Genomic DNA, 17,921 nt, shown 5'->3' on the forward strand with positions numbered 1-17,921 from the left:
TTTTATTAAAATATGAGATAATAAAAAAATTAACGTATTTAGAATAATTTTTTGATTTTTTTTAAAAAAAAATTTGTATAAAAAGTAGAGAAAAAATAGGATATTTGAATTTTTTGTATGAGTTATTGATTTTTTAAATTTTTTTAATGACCTTTTAAAATTAAAATAATGAATTGTCAAACGAAAATAGATGAAATGTTTGAAGTATATAGAAATAAAAAAAATTAGTTGATACTTTGAAATTTTACGTGATGATGCTTTTTGTCGCGTTCGGATCCTTTAGAGTGATCCCTCTAGAGTGATCTCCTAAAATAAAAGAGATGGGCGCGACACCTGTCTCATTAATGAAACCAAGGGTTGAGATCAATCCCTCATCAAAAAGACGTCGTTTTGGTGAGAATTTGTTTTAAAAAAGAAAAGAAAAGAAAAGACATGAACAGAATGAGAAGAGAGAATATGGAGATTCCATGGCCAAACCCACCCTTTTCAGAGGTGGCGCCCTCTTGGTCCTCTACCCTCACCGACCGCTGCCAATTGCTCCCCAACCCTCCTCCCGCCAACCTTCCTTTCCCCCACCCCACTGCCTCCATCCATCGCCGGAAGCTAACTCTGAAATCTATTGGAAAAAATTGTTTGAAAAAACGCTTGGTCAGGAAAAAAGAAAAAAAACAAAGTATTGGTTTGAAAAAAAAAAAAAACAGAGCATGGTCCATGATATATACCAGACACAAACCTATTTTGGCAAATAATGGAACACACAGGTGGGTGTTTGTATTATAGAACAAAAAGAAAAAGGCTTCAAACTATATATATATATATATATATATTGGGAACAAGATTCAAAGAAAAAAAATAAAATAAATTTAAAAATCATGTGTAAACTATCAACTGATCTTCCAATTTTGATTTATTATAATATGATTTTTTTTTATAATTATTATTTAGCAAATGGGAGAGAAGATTTACAGACCCCATCATCGTCAAAATCAAAATGAGCAATAGAATCAACAGATCTGATCAACCGATATGGAGATCGGCGGAGGAGATCAAAGATGACGGTGTGAATGGCGGCGGCGGCAAAAGAGATCGAAGACGAAGGCGTTGACAAAAGGTCTTCCAGAGTGAACCCAGGAAGGACTTGAAAAAAAAGATATTTGAATTTGAATTTTATTTTTTTTTTAATTTCTCTCACCAAAATGACGTCGTTTTGGTGAGAGATTGATCTCAACCCTTGGTTTCATTAGTGGGACAGGTGTCGCGCCCATCTCTTTTACTTTAGGAAATCACTCTAGAGGGATCACTCTAGAGGATCCTAACGTCTTTTTGTCAATCACAAATCTTTTATCTCTTTATATTTCCTAATAATTTAGGCTTTGTTTGGGAAAACTAAGGCCAATACAAAATAATTCATCTTTTTTATCTTTTTATCTTTTTTCCATCATATCACCTCTCTACTTTTCTGTATATATTTTCGTAAAAAGATAAAAAGTATACTTATTTAAGTCATCTCATACAACTCCTAAATAAATCCACACTTTTTATCTTTTTATCTTTTTTGGGTCATATCAATCAATATCTACTCTCTATTTTTCTACACATTTTTTTATAAAAAAATCAAAAAATACACTTATTTAGAACATTCTAAACAATCCCTTAACATAAAATCATATATCTCCGTCCCTCCATCAATCCTAACATCTTTAACCAATCAACAACTTCTCGGGAGCTTCTATTTACACATCCACCTTCCCCTCTTTGCACACACTTCATAAAAATTATTTTTATTATAAATTTTTTTTCAAGTGAAATTACTATTATAGACATCAAATAAACACATTCGGAAGTTGAATGTCGAAAAAATAATAAAAATTCAGAAGTCTACTTCCGAACCAATTGTTTATTTTCGGAAAGCAACTTCCGAACCAATTACTTATTTTTGGAAATCTACTTCCGAACCAATTATTTATTGAAAAAGATGTGTAAATAAGGGAATGAGTGTGTGTAAATAGAAGCTCCCACAACTTCTCATAGAGATGATTCTGACGGACCGAACCCACCCTTTAAATTCACAGGCCCGCCCAAAATAGTTTGAAAAATATTTGTGTAATATTTTAAAATAAAAATATGTCTATTGTTCAAATTTTATAAAGCTAACAAAAATATATATGTAAAATAAAAAAGAAAATAAAATGTAACTATTCACACATATCAGATAGAAGAAGTGATTTCAAAACTGAAATATAAATATTGAGTTTTGTTGACTCATATGTAGTGTTTTTTTTTTGTTTATTAAAATAAAAAAGAATGAAATAAAATAATTATTCTTTATACACCCTATAAAATTATTATTAGCGTTTTTTTTATTAAAATAAAATAGAAAGAAATAAAATAATTATTCTTTATACACCCTATAAAATTATTATGATTTATTGACGATTATCAATAATTATTTTATTTATAACATATTTTTCATCAATTTTTTAATAAAGTAAACAAAAAACTAAAAAATCAAGGTACCATTTGGTTAAGTTTTCAAATTATGATTTGGATAAAAAAATTTCAAAATTCATAACCAAACAAAGTTTTCAAAACTCATTTCAATTTTTTTTTTTCAAAACTCATAACCAAATTATTTTCAAAACTTTATTTTAAAAAATTCAAAGAAAATATTTTTTTTGTTTATTAAAATTATTTTTTATCTTTTATTTTTTTGAAAAAATATTTTTTTATTTTTTTAAGTATTTGTCAAATAATTTGTTATGATTTAGTTATATATGGGCGATTCAAAAAATTTTTAAATTTTAAATATTTTAATATACATATTTTAAAAAAATAAAAAAATATTTAAAATAAAATAAAAAATAAAATAAAATTTTTATTTTTAAAAACACTACGCACAAATCACATTAAAAAATAAAAATAAAATAAAATGAAGAAAATTTTAAATATTTTTTTCAAAAAAATAAACCCCAAACAATTCAAAATACAACTCAAAACTCAAAAAAAATTTCAAAACTCGAAACCAAACAAATTTTCTCTTTTCAAAATTCATTTCAAAAACTTATATTTCAAAGCACAACTCAAAACTTATTAAAAAAACTAAACCAAACAAACCCCAAATAAAGCATTAGGACTCTTTTGAAAATTAATTATTTTAATAATTTTTTAATTTTTATAAAAAAGAATTAAAAAAATAATAATATGATACTTTATAATAAATTTTTGATTTTTTTTTTTTTTTTTTTTGTTGCTAAAATAACCTATTGAGGGGGGGTAGTTTCTGATTTTTCCAGGGCACCAATTAAACAAATTTAACATAGCAAGGTCCGGCCCAAAAATATTAACTGGCGGACCTATCTTAGGCTTTACGGCCCATAAAAATCCACAAGCCCATCGTCGCTTCACCGACCCCAAGGACGCCGCGAGCGAGCTAGGGCTTCGAACGAAGTCAGATAAGTAGCAAAGCAAACCCTTCTTCTTTCAGCTCCACTATAACGCCGAACCACTCAACAGAGCCAAGCAGCGAACACGTAGGTCCATCCTTTAGATTTCTCTCATCTTCATCTTTCAATCTATAAAGTTCGCATTTTTGTCACTGATTTATGGTTTTCAATTGGATTTGGCAGAGATGGCGAAGTCCAAGAATCACACGGCTCACAACCAGTCCTACAAGGCTCACAAGAACGGGATCAAGAAACCCAGAAAGCACCGCCACGCTTCCACCAAAGGGGTACTCTCTCTCTCTCTCTCTCTCTCTCTCTCTCTCTCTCTCTCTGTGAAAGATTGTGAATTTATTTTATTTTATTTTTTGGGGGAAATTTGTGTGTAGATGGATCCTAAGTTCTTGAGGAACCAGAGGTACGCGAGGAAACACAACAAGAAAAGTGGTGAACCAACCACAGAGGAAGAGTAGACCTACCCACCTGAAATGGGTCTCACTCGTTAGGGTTCTATTTTATTTTGAACTAATTTTTTACTTTAATATGAAACAATTTTCATTAGATTGTTCTGGGTTGTATTTTTCTTGTTGAGATGAGCTAAACCCATTTCTAATTTTGTGGGGATGTTACTATTGGTGTCTGTTGAAAGATCATATATTTTGAGCTTGTTATTTGAAATCCATTTTCTTTTGATATTTTTGTTCCTTAATATTTCATTTCTCATCAATTTGTGGATCTGTTATATTGTAATATATGCGTAGCTTAAAGGGAACAATAGTTGCAAAATATGGTTCTTACTAGTTTATTGGAAGGTGATAAGTAAGGGGCCTGTTTGCGAATCGTGTATAACGTAGTTTGAGTTCAATTTTTTTGTACAATTCAATAGATTTGTTTGCTGGGAGGGTTGTTGCCTCATTGTTGAATTAGTTCACTTTGTGGCAGTTGATGAATTTGGGGCGTGAGGGTTCTTTTTGATCTTGTACTAGAGCACAGGACGGCTTGTGAATCATTTATCATATAGTTTGAGTTGAATCGTATGCATCATGATTCAGTTGATGTGTTTGCTGGGAGGAGGAAGGGGTGTTTCATTGTTGAATTAGTTCACTTTGTTGTGGCTCATGACTTTGGAGCATCTCTCGCTTGGAATGCAAAGCATCCTTTTTAATCTTGAACCAAGGCACACTGAACACCAACCCAATCGTATCTTACAGTCTGATAAAGATTTTGGGAATAATTCCTTGTTGGTCAAATGGAAGCTAAGACCTTGTTCATGAGTATTTTCATTATCATTTTTATTTAGGTTCCATTGATTGAGCTCACTGCAGATAGTGCATGATTATTTGGGATCAATTTTTTGTAAACTGATGTGGCATGATTTTCATAGAAGTGACTAGTTTCATGTTAGTTGTCCATTTGAGTTGGGTGTTTAGTCTTTCATGTGAGAGTCCTGCCCAGGAATCTCAGGCTGGAGATGGGTGTGCAAGGGTGGGCTCTAGGTAACACTCGTGTGTAATTTCCGCTTACAACATGTGTGGGCAAAAATAGTCTATGAGTTGAAGAAAAGCTAATTATCGAATTGGGGAGGGGTTGGTTTTTGTTTTTGCATTCAATGTTATACTATTTGCATGTAAAATTTATAGCTGTTGTTTCTTTAAGATAATAGGCATCCATGAGGTTTTTTTTTTTCTAATCACCCAGTGTTACTTCGACTCCAAGCTAGGTAAATTTTTTCCTTAAAAGAATGTCAAAGAGAACGTAGTAAAATTGTGATCCGTATTCTGCAAGTAATTTCCTGTTTGCCATATACATGTAAATGAATCCAGTTGTTTCGGAGACACATTAGTATATTGGCCGTGAGTATTTCTCCTTCCCTCTTTAAATTATTGTAGTTAAAAAGACCTTCAATAATTCGACATTTTGTCTGGAAATGAGACCTACATTTTATTGAGCACTGTATTATATACAAGATGGAATTTATAAATAAACTTGAAGCACTGGTGTCAAGATTTCACTCTGGATTCAACGTGGGTAATAAATTTGATATGCCACATTTATTTTCGCTTCTTACTGATCATATGCGAAGCGTCAGGATAAGCGTGTGTTACATTTCTTTTGTATTTGGTTGTAAAATGATGTTTTATTAGTTTGTGATAGTAGTGAAGTCGGTGTGATTGTGGCAACGGTGTTGGTGACAGTAAGGTAGTGTCAGCAAGATTGGTGGTGGTGATTGTTAGGTGGTGATGTTGATAAGACTCCTGTCCGAAATACAATTTTCATCTTTAAAAAGCAAAGAATGTTTGTTTCCCAAATAAACTCATTTTTGGTTGATCACGACAAATGTTGTCCATTATATCAAACATTTTAGAAATTTTTTTGCTGCATGAATGAAAAACTGAAGAAAAGACTATGCTATATGCCTCTTAACAGTGAAAGCATCACTGCCATTGAAAAAAACAGTGAAAACATCACTCAATAATAACTTCCTTGAATAATAACAGTAATAACGATAGGGCCTCTTCTGTGCAGCAAAGTTTTATCCAACACTAAATTTGGAAAATGATTTACCACATGAAAACAATTGCACATCCCTAAGGCTTTGGAAAACAATGTCAGGCACTACTATCATTGAGAAGGCAAGTTCTCTAAGTAATTTGTTTATTCTCACTCAATGGCAGATCTGTTGATTCTTTTCCATCAGGGGAAACGTGTTGTCTTGTGAAACTCGCTGATACGAACAAACTACTCCAAAAAATTTACATCAGAGTGTTGAAAAGCTTTTAGACTGCAACTGATTCACTAATTGGACTAGAGACTTGTGCATTTACCTGCTTAGAGAGACTAATTTTCTGTCAATATGATGCAGATTAGTGTAACGTCTTATTTAGAAAAATGGTGCTGATCCTCATTATTGTCACGTTTTATCGTGAAACATACAATCAGTAGGATCTGGCTCCTCTCCAGCCAAAGAGAAGTGAAGTCCAGTTTGTTTTGGCCCACCATGATTCTCATTTCGATGATTTGACTGTTTATTTTGCAAGCCTGTGTGGAGATCATCTATGAAAAAAATTGGATTGTGTCGATAATTGTAATCACGTAAGTTTATCAAATTTGTTTTAAAAAACAAGAAAATTAAAAATTGATGGTCTATTTCAAATTCATACGTCTTCTATTTTTCAAAGATAAATCTAATGAAATTATGTGGCTACAATTATTAGATTAATCTATTTTTTATTTTATTTTATAAATGATCTACACACAATGGCCTATAAGATTTACAACTCATATTGTCGGAGTGGGATATGTTGTGAAGCCCAACCTGAATTGGACCTATCTCTAACTGGAGAGAAGTAAGGTAATGTTAGATGAAGAGTTGGTCAATATCAGAAGCTTACCTTGGCTGATTTAAAGAGTTCGTCCAGAACTTCAGACAATGTTGGATGAGCATGCACTGCAAATTTTATGTCCTGCAGGGTGACAAAATACAACCCACACTCACAAATTAAGTGATTGACTACTGAAATTAGTTTCAGTCACAGTGTCACACTGTCTTACATGGACTCTTCCCCTCAAAGTAACCGTATCTACCGTATATAACAAGGTTAAGGCTGTGAGATATGTGACTGACACTTAGATTCTCAAATTTATTATGATATTTGATGAAGAAGAAACTCACATTTTCTAGTAAAGAAACATTTCTAGCCACTCACATGGACAAGAGAGAGAAATTCCATAATTTTCCTAAATTATGTTTAATTTCAAGTATTTTTCTACATAATTTCAACATTTTATCTAAAAAATATTATACAATATGCAATATATATGTATCCATGACACGTCCCCATACTTGTATCCAACTTTTGGATACATATCTCAATATCATAAAATTTAGATTTATGAAAGTCTGATGCTTGGACACACATTTACAACCAATATTCATATCCAAGTTCATGTAACATAGGTCACACTCGTTGATTAAGCAAGAAACTATTAGGTACCATATTCTGAACTAGATGATCCACTTGCAAGTTATTAGGCGGGATTATAAAAATGGTTCAAAAAGTTCAATGTTCTGGGCATAGCTGTAGAGTGAACCATGATGAAGACTGACATATTTAAGGAAGCAATTGATGTAGCTAAAATTTGACGTTTTATCATGGCAAAACTACCTGGATACGTGTCCCCAATGCTATGGCATTGGATGCTTCATGGATAAGGTCTGCAGCATGCAACCCAAAAATATGAACTCCAAGTATCTCCCCGTTGTCAGGTCTGTATATTAACTACCAAGGAAGAATAAATCAACATAATTAAGATAGAAGTAAAATAATGAGAAGCATCGAAGTGCAAGAGTAAAATTAAATTTTGATGGTTGAAATTGAAATAGGAGAATAGTTACATAATTTTATTTATAACGAGTGAAGGAAGAGTTAAAAAAGAGCAAGGTGTAAGCTTGACCACATGGTTTAGATCATCACAAGAACTTATTAATAAGAACAGAAAAATGAATGTGACAATGAGAAAGAAGAAAACAAACACAAAGCAGTTATGCAGAAACATGAAAATTGTCGAGTCACTTTCAAAATAAATTAATCAATAACATATGGAGAAGAGAATCTGTTAGTTTCCCCTTATTACAAGGCTGGCATTATAGAGAAGAAGAAGGTTAAGAAATAAAACCTTAGCCAGTCCCTCCCCTTCGTTTTCTGCTAGAGCCTTTGTGTTAGCCTTAAAACTTGTCTTGGCAACACTTATCTCAAACCCCTCTATTTCAGCTTTTTCCCTTGCTTGAGGCTGCAAAATTTTAGATGTTAGTCAACTATAGGCAAATTAAAAGAATATGGTGGGTAAGCTTTCTTATTTCACTACCCAATAAGAACAAAAGAGAGAATATCCCTTTTTATTTATTTTATTCTATTTGTGGGTTTGGTATGGGAATTGGAAAATTTGATATTCACCTCTGTGAGTCCAACCATACTAATTTCTGGGTGAGTGAAACAAGCTGCTGGAATGCTCAAATGGTTGGGCACGTGATCTTTTCCACTGACTTGTTCAACAACTATATGAAGAGAGCAACGCTAAATATGCAATAGGTGTAAAATGTACGCATATAGCCTGAAGTAGCAACTAGCAAGGTAATAACCACATACCAGAAATCCCTTGTGCACTGGCAGCATGAGCAAGCATCATTTTCCCATTTGCATCACCAATACAATACAAGTGAGGAACCTAATGGTAGAAGTATTATTTCAAGAACCAGTGGCAAAACCATACAGAAAATTGTGTTCAAGGCAGAATGTATAGATAACAAACCAGATTGCCATTTGCGTCAATAACTTGCATACGCTCATCTACTGGAACAAAACCCCGTTGTGTCACTACATTGATCTGCAGAAAAACCAATACAACACTTGAAACACATCTTAATTATCAGTGAACAGCTCACCATTGTCTCATGCATATTATCAGTTAACAAGACATACATTCTCCAGTCCAAGACCTTTTGTAAATGGAGCCCTTCCAGTTGCAATTAATGCCGCATCTACCTATAGCAAAACAACAGAATTTTGTGATAAAGGGTGCGGTACAACAAACTAGATAAAGAAAAAAGCATGGACAGAAAGTAAGGCAGAAAAGTCCGTTGTCTCAAATTGGGTTTTCAAGCTTACTCCTCCATAAAGGAGCGACCCATTGTTACATGGGAGCAAAAATACAATAAAAACCTCAAAACTAGATTACATCCACAAAGGAAAGGACCTTTTAATTTCGCCACTCTGTTAATAGAACATGAAATCTGTTACCAATATCACAGAACTAAAAATTACCTCCAAGGTATCTTTCGGTTCTTTTGTCTTGGCATCAATAAGCTCAATAGTGACTGGTTTCCCATCCATTGCTGGAGTGATCTATAGAAAGGAAAACACACGGGATTTAGAATTTTAGAAAATCGCACACAAAAATAAACAGGAAATTACCTTGGAAGCAAACACTCCAGTGTGATAGTCAATTTTCCTTGGATTTATCAGGACTCTTTGGGCTAACTTTCCAATTTCAGGATCAAATCCAGGCATAAGTTGATCTAGAGCTTCAATGAAAGTAACCTGTGCAATACCTTTATGATCAATTTGGTCGACTCAGTAATAATTGAAATCATCGAGGTTGTACCAAGACAAAAGAGATCCAAAAAAACACTACTACATCAACTCATTATAAGCAACTTACTAGACAAAAGAACAGACCAATTTATTTGAAGAAAAGGAATATGGAAGAAGAAATATAATTGTAACTCCAGTGATTCTCCCATCACACACTCACTTTTACTGGGTGTGATTCATGACCAAAAGACAACCATCAGTTGACACTTCATATGACCATTCTGAAAGAAGTGAAGTGATATACCGGAAAACTCAGCAGCATAATCAAGTCAGGACTTGAACATTTCATAACAATGGATGGAAAAAAGTAATACTATCAATGAGGAGGATGGTGGAGAATGAAGCATTTGTTCTTTCAATTTTAAACCACAATTTAGTGGTTATCTTACAATTGGTTCCAACACAAAAGCAAAATACCACTTTATTTAATGTAAAAAATAATTGAAATTTCCACTTTATTTAATGTAAAAAGTAATTGAAATTTCTGAAAGAGAGAAGGACAAGAAGAACAAATAAGAGTCTACCTCACTTCCAAGTGCTGTATAAACATCACTGAATTCAAGCCCAATATAACCACTTCCTACAATAGCTATCCATTCAGGAACGAACTCCAATTTAAGAGCATGATCACTGGTAATTACAGTCTTCCCTGCAGTCAATACCTAGTGATTAGAAATCATATGACCATTTGAAAGCGATGGATATACAAAATTATCTTATAGATATTGGAAACAACTGGTATTATAGATCTTCCATCCCTAAGGACCATAACAAGGATGCAAGGTAACAAATCGCATCAAGGAACTTGGACAGAACATATGTTTTCCTCAATGGGCTCATCATGAGTTTATAAAATGTACGGAAAAGGTTTTTGGCATGGCATTTAGTTTTGCTAATTTTATACATATAATATATGTTAATTTTTCTTGTACAACAATCCTAAAGGATGAAAAGGAAGCCATCTTCAAGAGCTGTTGCATCTTGCAAAATATAGACACCATCTATAACACTGAAACTGCTTTTAACCACAGAATTTAGTTAAGACAGCAGAAACCAAAGGCAAAAAGGGTTGAGAATAGAACATTTACCATCAACTTCAATGCCTTTAGGGACAAAAGGGACGGAACCAGTAGCAATAATTATATCTTTTGCGGTTACCACATTGTCAGAAAAGCCAACTTTTCCATATTTCACCTTTTGCGGACCCTGAACATATTCATAAATTAAGACCATAAACATTAGGGTTCATAAGGACCTTCATAACCATGAGAAAACATTCTAAAGCTGTGGATAATAACATAATAAATCTGATTTTATTATTGGGTTTGACTAAATGAACTTTTGCTACCCGTGTTAATAGTGATGCCACATGACAGCATGTATGACTTACCAGTATTGTGCCAACACCTGTCAATATGTCCACACCAAGTGCTTTCAATGAATTGGTCAAATTACTACGAATTTTTGAAGCAAGATTATTTGCATGATCAGCCACTCCCTGTCTGTCATAGCCAGCGGCTGAAACCTATCATTATACACAAAACAGAATAGCACTTTATATATGCCATATTACCAACTTACCAATGAAATGCTGGAGGGAAATTTTAAATGAGGGTGCTATAACTTATTCAAGTTTTAAGAAACTATTGAACATGCTATGATGAGATAACATTATTAAACTAGAATGATGTGTAGTGGGTCAATAAACCTTTTATTACCATTTACTTTTTCATAGTAGGTTAGATGGAATAGTGCCACTTCCCTAAGAGACATGTATGTGCCATGAGAACTGCAGACCCCTTAACTCTTTAGGACGGACACTTTATGCCACCACAATTAGGATGAAAAAGTCATCAATAACCAATTACAAGTATTTTTTTTTAGATATAGTATCAATTGTCAATTGCTAATGTTAAGAATAGCAATGAAGCCAATTAGTATATAGACAAGCAGAACTTGCCGCACTCAGCACACAATAAGCATATGAAGAGGTTTTGTTAGAGAATATTGTTGTATGTATCAGTTTGAAGTTCAGGTAACATTGTAATTTCCTTACCTGCAACCCCAAAGCCTTTAAGTGATGATCGTTCTGAAGTTCACGTATCCGACCACTTACAGCAAGAAGAGCTTTAGACGGAACACAGCCTCTGTTTACACATGTTCCCCCTATGACATCTCCCTCAATGATAGCTGTTCTGAGACCCTGCAATAATCGAACTTAAATTTATTTCATCCCTTGTCCTCAAAAACAAGGAATGGCAGCAACTAATATTGTAATCTTCCACACATTTTTCCTTTTTTGTTAGATTGCATTTTCTTTGTGGTACATTGCCACTTCTTGAATTGTGCAGTGACAATGACTAGACCTAACTTTGAGTTAGACACCACAGAGACCACATCTTCAAAAGAGGAATCAACCTTATAATCACTAATAGTAATCACCCATGGTATGCACTACCTACTCCAGATCATCTAGAACAACTTTATTGCGCAATATTGGAGTCACCAATAGGTTCTATATGAGTTTTTTTTTTTTTAGTGAGTTTTAGTGTTATTTTACCAACAAATATATATAATGAACCTCGAGACACACCCAAAAGAACACACCCCCATTAGAGGGAAAGACACACACCTAGCCTAACAACCACAACAAAAGACACTCTTATCAAAAACCCAAAATGAAAAGCATATAAACCCACATAATGAAATCAAAAAACATTAAGGCATACCCATAAAAACAAAACCCTCCATACAAATTACTGTCGATGCACTGATTTTTCAGCAATTAAATGGGAAAAATAAAAATTAAGATAAAAATGCAGTAGAAATTGAATTCAAAACAAATTATCATAGAATTATGCAAGCATTATACACTTACAAAACACAATAGGTGACAATTAAGCTGAATAATTGTCCAATAACTAAAATTAACAGAACCTCATGTAATTCAACTGACTATTCAATTGCCATTTCAGCTACATCAAATTCAAACCAATTCGATCGTACCTTCTCCACAGCATGCAAAGCAGCTCCGTGGCCTCCGACTCCAGCTCCGATGATGACGAGATCGTAATCAAACGACTTCGGAGCAGTTCCATTGTCAGACAACGAAGCCGAGAGCTTCTTCGATTGTCTCCGGATCGAAATAAGGATTCGTTGAGATTCGGACCGTTTGAGCTGAGAAAACCCTATAGCCTCTCTTCTAAGCCCGCAGAACCGGAGGTTCAGAGGCTTGTGAGAGGGAGTGATATAGCAGAGTTCGAATGCGTGGTTTGATCGGGCAATAATGGCTGGAGAGGAGTGAGAGTGAGAGTGAGATGTAGAGAGATAAACTGTGGAGTGCATTGTAGAGAGAGAGAGAGAGAGAGAGAGAGTGTGTTTGTGTGTGTGTGAAGAGCTTCAAAGGGACGGAGAGAACAAAGTTCGGTGGATAAACCACGCTCGCTTTAATGTTTGCTAACATACGCCGGGTGCATTAGTTAAATAAGACAGTCTTTTTAGATGATTCAAATAAATGTATTTTTTATTTTTTATGAAAGTACGTAAAAAAAAAATAAAAAGGTGATGTAACTAAAAAAAAAATATAAAAATATAAAAACATAAAAATAAAAATGAAAATAAGAGATGTTAAATAGTGTCTTAGTATTATCTAAATATGAAATTTGATACTCGGCATATAAATTCAAATTTTAATTTTGTTTGAACAAAGATCTACTTGCTAAAATAGTTTGTCCATATGGACCCATAGGTTAAATGACCAAAATACCTTATGTATATATATATATACTAGTGCATGTCCGTGTCTATAGACACGATGTAAATAATATTGGGATTGAAATGCAATTGTAATTTATATATGTATTATATTAAAATTTATAGAGTCTGCAATATTTTTTTATTCTTCTTAAAAAACTTTTAACAATTTTACTTGGACCACACACCCTACCGAATTCAATTAAAAATAACAACTCCCCCTAGTCTTGATGCAAATTAAGAAATAAACGTATAAAATTTATAATGTCTATTAAAATTAAAATGGTAAAATAATGTTTTGCAATTATAATAAAATAAAATTAACCAAACAATGCATATCAGCTAGTACTCTGTAATTTTAAAAAATTAAAATTGAATACCAAACAGTGCACACCAATGCTCTCCAATTCTAAAATAAATTAATTAAAACAAAACAACAAATAATGCATACCAACCAATCCTTTGTAATTTAAAAAAATAAAAAATAAATTAAAGTCAAATCTTATAAAAAACTTTTCAAATGTGAATGTAATACCGAATTTTGGATCTCACATTTCATAACGCCAACACTAATCTATTGTAAACATTGGACCAATATATACAAAAGAAAATGTATAGTAAGAAGATGAGTAAATTAAATAAGAAAAATTGTAAATAGGTGGTAACTTCACAAAATATTTAAAAACTCACACTGATTTGTAATTTTTCCAATGAAATAAGATAAGTAAAGAGAACCCATATTACAATTTAGTGCAAATCTCCATCGTCCTATAAAAATAAAAGAAAAGAAAATTTTATTAGAAGACAATTAGAGGGGAAAAGTGTATTAAAAAGAAGGGGAAAAAAAAGGAGGACAACTTACATGTCCAAAGTAGTGACAATTTACATGTTCAAAGTAATAAATCAATTTAAAATGACTATAAATTTTTAACATTTTTTTTGTACCACATGGAGAACTCAATTGTAATAAACCGATTCAGAATAAAAGATCAAGTCAGCACTCTTACCATTTGTTTGTGGCTAACACCTGTTGGACAATCTTCACTGTATTTAATGAAATAAATTGTGTTTGTGTACTAAACAACAAACGGAATACAAAAGAAATATAGGAAATGGGAGAGTTTGTTTGATTACAAAAATCAAACCAGAAAATGAAATAAAATAAATAAAACAGATTTTTATTTTGTTACAAAAACAAAAACAAAATTTGAAACAGGAAAAATATTAAAACAGAAAAGTAAAATAATTACTTACCAAATTAATTTGTTGAACAAATTTTTCTGATCAAATCTAGTGTTTAACACTGTATCCTTAAGACAGATTCGTCATCTCCACGGTACTTTTAGAATGTGAACGTCTATCTCTCAAGATAAAATGATCAACAACAAACAATAACAGCACTACAAATTGTTTGCACAACGAATATACTTTGTGCTTACATTCTTTCTCACAAGAAAACAATGTAGCAAAATGCAGAGATAACAGGTAGAGTTAGGGACGAAATTGGAGTGAAAGAATCAAATGAGAGGCTGCCTATTTATAGATGGAATGGTGACTGTTTGGTTTGAATCCAACAAGTATGGTACATGTTCGGTTTAAATTTAAACATATACAAATCTATTTGAATTTAAATTAAACATGTAAGGGAGTGTTTGGACAGATTTGAAATCTGTACAGAAAGGTGCAAATTTTTGAACCAAAATTTGAATTTAAACAGTCAGATTTTCAAAATTAATTTTCAAATTATGGACAGATTTTATTTTACCAAAAAATAAAATTAAATTCAAATATTTTTTGCCCAAAAAGAAAGGTATTGGGCCGAACAAGCCCAACCCAACCTCACATTACGTACCCGCTCCCAGGTCCAGCCCAGCCAACTGTAGACACCCAATTTTTGACCATCCTTAAGACTTGGACGTCATCGTTTGTGCACTCGATGATTGTCCTTGTTTGGGTTCGTTTTAAGCGCTCGAAGTCCTCAACGGAATGCCTTGTCTTTGAGCCTCTAAACCTTGTATGTTCTGTGCATGTTTTTGGATCAAGAGCTTGTTGCCTCTTGCCTGGAAGAGAGGGTGACCTGTCGGCCAGCCTTGGGATCTGTCGGCCATGGATTGTGCCTGTTGGCTACCAGTGGTGGCCGACGGCCATTGGTCCATTTTTCCAGATATTTGTTTGTCAGCTGTGCTAGCTATTGCTCACTAAGCTGTATCTTCATACACGTGTATGATAGGATGTATTAAAGCTCAAGACTTGATTTTCTATATATAGGGGGTTCCTCCCCCATTTTGGAAGGTTAGACATTTTAGACCAAAAATCTCTCTCTCTCTAGAATTCTCTCTCCCTCTTGTTATTTTGTGCCTTAAAGTCTAGTTTCTCTACACTTTTGCACATCAACCCTTAATCAAACTTGGCCACCTTGGAGCTGAGGTCTCTTGGAGTCTTGTTTGTGCTCTAGAAGAAGGTTTAAGCTTAGATTGTTGCTTAATTTGTGCTTGAGCTTCAAGAGGTAGTTTACTTGATAAGTATACTTGCTTTGAATACTTGTTTTGCCATCCTTCTGTATTGTTTTTGGGCTGGTTTTCAATTATAAAAAAAAAAACTCTATTTTTGAGGCTTAACATGATGGTTTGAGGCTATCTTGTGTTAAGGGGTAATCCACCCTTCTTGTTGCTTAATTGTTTAGACTTTTGCACCATTTTTCATCACATTCAAATCAAACTTTTTGGGCTTTTTGACCACTGAAATTTAGAGGTTTTTCAATGACAAAACCTTATTTTGATGTCTAAAATTGGAAAGGTTAGCCTCCCCTCCTTGTGTCTTACTTGCATGCCTAGTTAGCCTTACATGTTAACATATTTTTCTAGCCTAACTTAGCTTTAGTCCAGTATTTTTTTGCCTCTATTTTGACTTGCTTTAGCTCTATTTTGGGCTGTTTGGGTCATTTGAGCTTTGTTTTGTATAGTTATGGTGTAATTTCCTTCACTAGCTTAGTGTTTCTAAGCTTTGAGCATCATTTGTGTGTCTTGGTTGAATGTTTTAATAATTTTTCATGCCTAATTCCAGCACTTAACATCTCAGCAACCTCCCTCTTTGCTTCACTTTTTCATTTGTTTGAGGTTTGTTTCAACCTTAGGGTTGTTTAAGCTTGAGGTTAAGGCTCATGTTTAATGGTTTAATCATTTTTTGAGGGTTCATTACCAACGACATGAAGCTTTCCTCATGCCTGGAATTACCCCTTGGTTAACACTTCTTTCACTTTAGAAGACACTCACCAATGGACTTCATCGATTAAAGAATGAATCGATAATGTAAAATGAGTAAACAAAATAAACAAATAAAAGAGGCAAGATAAGCATCTTTCGTGTTGCGTTGCTTGTGTTCGAATAAGACGTTAAGGAAAGTGGGAAATTTCATACTTGAAAATGATGAAATGTGCCACTTTTCTTGGTCTCCATTGCCCTTGATCATGCATGATAATGTGGTGGTTGTTTTGGTCTTGTTTGTGCACTCATTAAGCTTGTACAAGCTTGGTTCCTTAGCCATCATACATGGAAAATGCTTGGTTGATAGTTTGAGGGCCAAGAGTTACACTCCTTTGAACTTGTGTGATGATAAGGAGAGTAACAGTACAAACACTCCTTGAGAATACACTGTTTTGCCTCTGTTTGCTCTTTGTTGCAGCAAAAGGAAGTTCAGGGCAGGGGTGGCCAACCGGCCACCAGTAATGCCCGATGGCCACCAGCAGTAGCCGACCGGCCATCAATAAAGAAAGTTGCTCAGTATGTTGGTAAGGTGGAGCAGAGGCATTCTGGGAATTAGTAGCACTGTTGGTTTTAAAAAATGTGCAAACAGAGGCATTCAATGGCAAGGCGGTGGCTTTTCGGGTGGAGAAACCGAGCATGCATCCCTCTCCCATCGAGGCCATTTAGTTGCTTTGTTTAATTAATTAGTGGTAGCTAATTAATTAGTTTAAGTGCTTTGTATTTGATTAGCGTAATATTTAGCTAATTACTTCGATTTGTAATATTTAATTAGTTTAGAATAGTTAGTTAAATATCATGTTGTAATAATTAATTAGCAAGAATAGTTAATTAGTTTCAAGTTTTGTAATAATTAGCTTAGCTTAATTAGTGTAGCTAGCTGGTTAGCATTTATTCATTCAGACCCTCCTTCGCGAGGGCGTAATGTTGTAATAAGTGTGCGTGCGTGCGTGCGTGTATGTATGTCTTCCAACCCCATGTCTTTCTCCCTTTTATTTAATCGCTTTCGATGGTTAGATTAGAGACATTTTCAATTAGCATACCTTATGCTTGCATGCTTGCATCCATTCATTTGTCTTGCATGCACCGAGGCTCAGCGTATTATTCAAACTGCATCGCCATTTGAATACTTCTTTGAATACGTGTTTCAAAGCATGCTATCAAAGTATTACAAATACCATGATTAAGTAGCCGAGCCTATTAATTGCACTATCGCATGTGTTGCATTAGGCATCTTAACATAGTTAGGATCATGCATCTTTCTAACAAGTTTTTGTTTTGGCTTGGAGTACTTCGTGAGATTTATGCTCTAGTAT

The 17,921-nt window shown here is 33.7% G+C and overlaps 1 protein-coding gene across 5 annotated transcripts; it reads right to left on the reverse strand.

Annotated features, from left to right (window-relative positions):
• Positions 1-72: 72 nt before the first annotated feature.
• On the reverse strand, positions 73-13,042 carry LOC114277661 (dihydrolipoyl dehydrogenase 2, chloroplastic). Of its 5 annotated transcripts, none has more exons than XM_028219601.2 (15): positions 12,599-13,038; positions 11,649-11,795; positions 10,983-11,117; positions 10,681-10,798; positions 10,117-10,241; positions 9,413-9,538; positions 9,263-9,343; positions 8,921-8,983; positions 8,751-8,825; positions 8,588-8,666; positions 8,396-8,496; positions 8,118-8,231; positions 7,607-7,720; positions 6,833-6,904; positions 73-616 (listed from the first exon to the last, which is right to left on the reverse strand). In XM_028219601.2, exons 1-15 carry the CDS (start codon positions 12,935-12,937, stop codon positions 518-520), a joined length of 1,788 nt encoding a protein of 595 aa, XP_028075402.2. In that variant the 5' UTR covers positions 12,938-13,038; the 3' UTR covers positions 73-517. The 5 variants fall into 5 exon arrangements, with proteins under 5 accessions (XP_028075402.2, XP_028075413.2, XP_028075407.2 ...); XM_028219612.2 differs by lacking the exon at positions 73-616 and adding an exon at positions 5,906-6,278 and having other exon boundaries at positions 12,599-13,042; XM_028219606.2 differs by lacking the exon at positions 73-616 and adding an exon at positions 5,906-6,265.
• Positions 13,043-17,921: the final 4,879 nt, after the last annotated feature.

The sequence above is a fragment of the Camellia sinensis genome, chromosome 6 (genome assembly GCF_055761805.1).
Source record: "Camellia sinensis isolate YWXY chromosome 6, ASM5576180v1, whole genome shotgun sequence".
NCBI classification, from domain to species: Eukaryota; Viridiplantae; Streptophyta; class Magnoliopsida; order Ericales; family Theaceae; genus Camellia; species Camellia sinensis.